This window comes from Sceloporus undulatus, chromosome 4 (genome assembly GCF_019175285.1).
Source record: "Sceloporus undulatus isolate JIND9_A2432 ecotype Alabama chromosome 4, SceUnd_v1.1, whole genome shotgun sequence".
Lineage (NCBI taxonomy): Eukaryota > Metazoa > Chordata > Lepidosauria > Squamata > Phrynosomatidae > Sceloporus > Sceloporus undulatus.
Genome location: NC_056525.1, coordinates 135973927 through 135978046, shown reverse-complemented (window position 1 = coordinate 135978046; position 4120 = coordinate 135973927). Strand labels below are relative to the sequence as shown.

The 4120-nt window shown below is 44.8% G+C and overlaps 1 protein-coding gene across 1 annotated transcript; it reads right to left on the bottom strand.

Annotated features, from left to right (window-relative positions):
- Positions 1-125: 125 nt before the first annotated feature.
- On the bottom strand, positions 126-4098 carry NDUFA2 (NADH:ubiquinone oxidoreductase subunit A2). The gene is made up of 3 exons (XM_042466260.1): positions 3942-4098; positions 796-902; positions 126-305 (listed from the first exon to the last, which is right to left on the bottom strand). Exons 1-3 carry the CDS (start codon positions 4043-4045, stop codon positions 214-216), a joined length of 303 nt encoding a protein of 100 aa, XP_042322194.1. The 5' UTR covers positions 4046-4098; the 3' UTR covers positions 126-213.
- Positions 4099-4120: the final 22 nt, after the last annotated feature.

Here is a 4120-nt window from a genome sequence, read left to right as displayed (position 1 = left end):
TTTGTGGGATTCTAGTTCTAGTGCAGTACTTTGACCCGCTAATCTACTAGGGAACCTAGCACTGGCTGTACAAAGAATAAGCCTACAAGAGATCATCTTCAACAAAATAAGACACTTCAGTTTTGTACTGTAAGTTACATTCTTTTATACACAAAGAAATTATACATATCTACATCTTTATTTAGATTCAATTGCAGGTGTTACATATTATCTTTATGCCTTACTATTCACAACATTTTCCAGAGCTTTGGCAACTTGATCCACATTTAGGTTATTCAGTGGCATGCTCTTCTCTCTGCCAAATGCTGGGAAGGGAAAAAGACAAGAATTGGATGAGGGAGGGACTTTAATATGATAACATGCAGACAGACAGTATCCTAGCTTCAGGAAAAACACCATCATGACAATACTATCTTAATCACTCTCAGTAAAGGTACTAGGCTGGTCATTTACTGTGGTAAACTTAGGGTTCCTTGGCTGACACAAACCTGGAAGTCAATTTGGTGTGAAGTCAAAGGTGATAAACGTGGGGAAAAAAGATTTCAATGACTACCTCAGTGGTCTAACTACTCTGCCTGGTAAGATCCCAACCCCCATTCCAGTCTAGGACAACACTACTAGAAACATATGGTATCTTTTTTGGTAGCAGATTAGGTTTAGGATCTTTGCTAGGTTCCTAAAAATTCTAAGTTTTGGTTATTTTGGAAGCCAAGTGTGAGATACCCAAACACTGATGCCATTGATGCCACTGAATTTACAATAGCAGACTTTATTGACAAGCCCTTCCCGACTCACCATATCTAGCCCACAGTTTGGGTTGCACATCTGAGCATTCTCTGATCAGGAGAGGGAAGTCAGGATTTGTCTTCTTTAAACTGACATAGTGCTGCTCAATGAAGTCTCTGCAAAAAGAAGCCCCCACATACTAACATGTATCAGAGTGAAGATCTTCGAAGTCAGCAGCTTTGCAGAAATAAGGCTGTTAGCCCTGTGACCTTCAGAGCAATTTAATAAGATATATCTCCAGCATAATGGTTTCCATATACTACATCTGCAGAGAACACTTTTAACATCAATTTTTCTGCTGTTGAAGGTTTGGGGGATCTCCTAATCGCTCTAAAGTTTTCCTATATCAAGTGAGAATACACTTTAGAAGCATTCAGCAGAACATTATTTTTGTGGACACTTGGCCAAAGTTACTATTTTCTACTGAAGAATGCTATACTTTCTGAAGAGTGTCAGTGTCCCCTTGAGTAAGGTTTAAGATCTGTGCTAAAGCATTAAGTCTTAAGTGACAATACTTGAACAGAAACCAAGGCAGTATTATACTCTATATACTTACTGTTTTGAAAAACAGACATTTCCAAATGCTTAACAGAACAGGGAGACCCTGAAATATTTTAAAAAGTGAACTGCTATTCCTGCAAACCTCCACTAGAACCAATTAAGAGCATCTGGAAGGAGTTAAGGCCACGAAAAGAGACTTGCAGTGTCACATGTGGCCCCAAGACAAACGGGCCCAAACAGACAGGCCAAAATAAAGCTGCTTCAGGTCCCTTTGGAGGTATGCTGTTTAAATGCTCCTAAGAGGCTGAAAGCCACGCAAAAGCCACACTCCAGTCCTAGGGACTAAAACACAGCATTGGCACAGCTTCTGGTGTCTTAAGATGCATGTGTCATTTAAACAGTATACCTCCAAAGTGACCCGAAACAGCTTTATTTTGGCCTGTCTGTTCAGGCCAAAATGTTTCCTGCTCCCTTTTACTAGAACTGAAGCAGCAAAAATTGCCTTTAGCAATTGCAGCTTCATGGAACCACTGCTTCATGTACTTTGCCTTAAAGCTGCGCATTTGTATTCAGGTTAAGCACCAATACCACTACAGCACTCCTGTAGTGTATATTCCTGGAAATAGCGAGACTGAAGACTGTGAAGAGTGTTGCATGTTCCAAGTCTTTATTTCTAGATGGAAAACCACTGTGTTGCTCCCCAGCCTTAGTGTTTATACCTGCCATAACTTTTAAGCACCATGGAAGCACAAATTGGCTCCCTGAAGTTTCTCTTCTAATATATTAGTCGACTGCAAGACAATCATTCACTCACAGCACAGAGCATAAGAGCCAGTGTGGTGCATGGTTTGAGCGGTGGACTAGGATTCTGGAGACCAGGGTTCAAATCCTTGCTGTGCCATGGAAACCCACTGAGTGATCTTGGGTAAGTCACACACTCTCAGCCTCAGAGGGAGGCAAAGGAAAAACACACTCTGAGCAAATCTTGCCACGAAACAACAACAAAACAGCATCCAGGTCACCCTTGGGTTCCAAGGGATACAGTCAATTTAGCTGCCATCTCAAGTGCAACGTTTTCAGTACAAGTTTAACTATGCGCCATTCAGCAGGAACGCCCAATGTTAACGTCAAAGGGGTCTATGAGCAAGGGAAGCTGAATCTCACTGTGACCCATATCTCCAGATCCATCAGATCCTGTAATTTAGCATAGCTAGAGAAAGAACATCTAGATCAGTGGTCCTCAAACTAACTAATGCCCTTTAATACTCATGCTGTGGTGACCCCCCCCAAATCACAGAGGAGTGGTGTCTTGGTTCCTAAGACCATTGGAAATATGTGTTTTCTGATGGTCTTGGGTGACGTTTGACCCCCAAAGGGGTTGCAAGCAACATGTTGAGAACCTCATTACACCTAAATCAGTGGTTCCCAACCTTTGGTCCTTCGGGTGTTTTAGACTTCACCTCCCAGAGGCCCCAGCCAGTTTAGCCAGTAGTAAGGCATTATGGGACATGAAGTCCAAAAAATGGAGGACCAAAGGTTGGGAACCACTGACCTAAATGGACTTGGCTTCATCAGACAAAGCCTAACCCGGTGGTTCCCAAACTTTGGTCGTCTTGATGTTTTTGACTTCAGCTTCCAGAATACCTGACAATTTGGGGGCTTCTGGGAGCTGGAAGTCCAAAACACCTAGAGGAACAAAGTTTGGGAACCACTGAACCTATCACACAGCCTTGTGAGGATAAAAGGGGGCATGGATCATGTGCCTCCCAGCAAAAAGAGAGAAGGAAGGTGGGAAGCATGGCCTCTGATGATCCAACCTGATCCTTTGAGCTTCTGCACAGTTCTTCTTTGCTGTACTTGGTTAAAACTACCTCAGGAACCGGGAAGCTACATGTGTGGCCTTGTGTGTGTCGGAATGGCAGTGCCACACGCTTTGCGATTGGTTTTGTGGCAGACCTGGTCATATAAATAATAATAATAATACAATAATACAAAATGACACCCATTAACTCTCCCTCCAAACAGAGGATTTGGCCACAATGAAGGCCCTTCACAGTGAGGTACCACATCAAACACGTTGGCATCAACACAAACTGCTGTTGCAGCCATGTCTGGGGTGCAGGGTGGGTGAGAGGGGTATGGAAGTGGGGTAGAGATGCAGAATAGATGGTCCTCCAGATGTCGGACTGCAATTCCCATCGTCCCTGCTGTCAAGAGAAATCTCAAATCAACTGGTAGGCATACTATGAATCACTAAGTACCACTGTAAGTAAAACCAGACATGCAATGTGAGATCTGGAGGGCCACACTTTCCCCTGCCCTTGAACAGAAGAGGCAGGCTTTTGGTATTGTGCTTCTCAGGTTTTTCAGACTGGGAGGAAAAAGGTGGGGAGTGAAAGCAGGGACTAATTTGCACTGCAGAAATAATCCAGTTTGGCACCACTTTTATTTCCATGGCTGGGTGCTATGGAATTATGGGAGTTGTAGTCTTTAGTGGCCCCAGGGCTCCCTCTGACAGGGAAGGGTGACTGTCTCGCAAAACTACAAATCCCAGAGTTCCACCGCATTGAAGCCCAAACAGCTCCCCTCTTCCTGCCTCTAACCGAGGCTGCGACCCTTAAGCGAGGACAGGGGCCCCTTCTCCTCCCGCCTACCTGACCCCTTGGCTGCCCGGCGAGCGCTGGCAAAGGTGGAGCCGCACTTCCTTCAGGTTCCGACCCAGGCTGCTCCCAATGACCCTTACAGAGGCGGCCGCCATTTTAGCTCTTCAGCCCTATTGTCAATCACGGAGCATGTGGGCGTTCCTCGACCAATCCGCGCGGGAGGCGGGGCT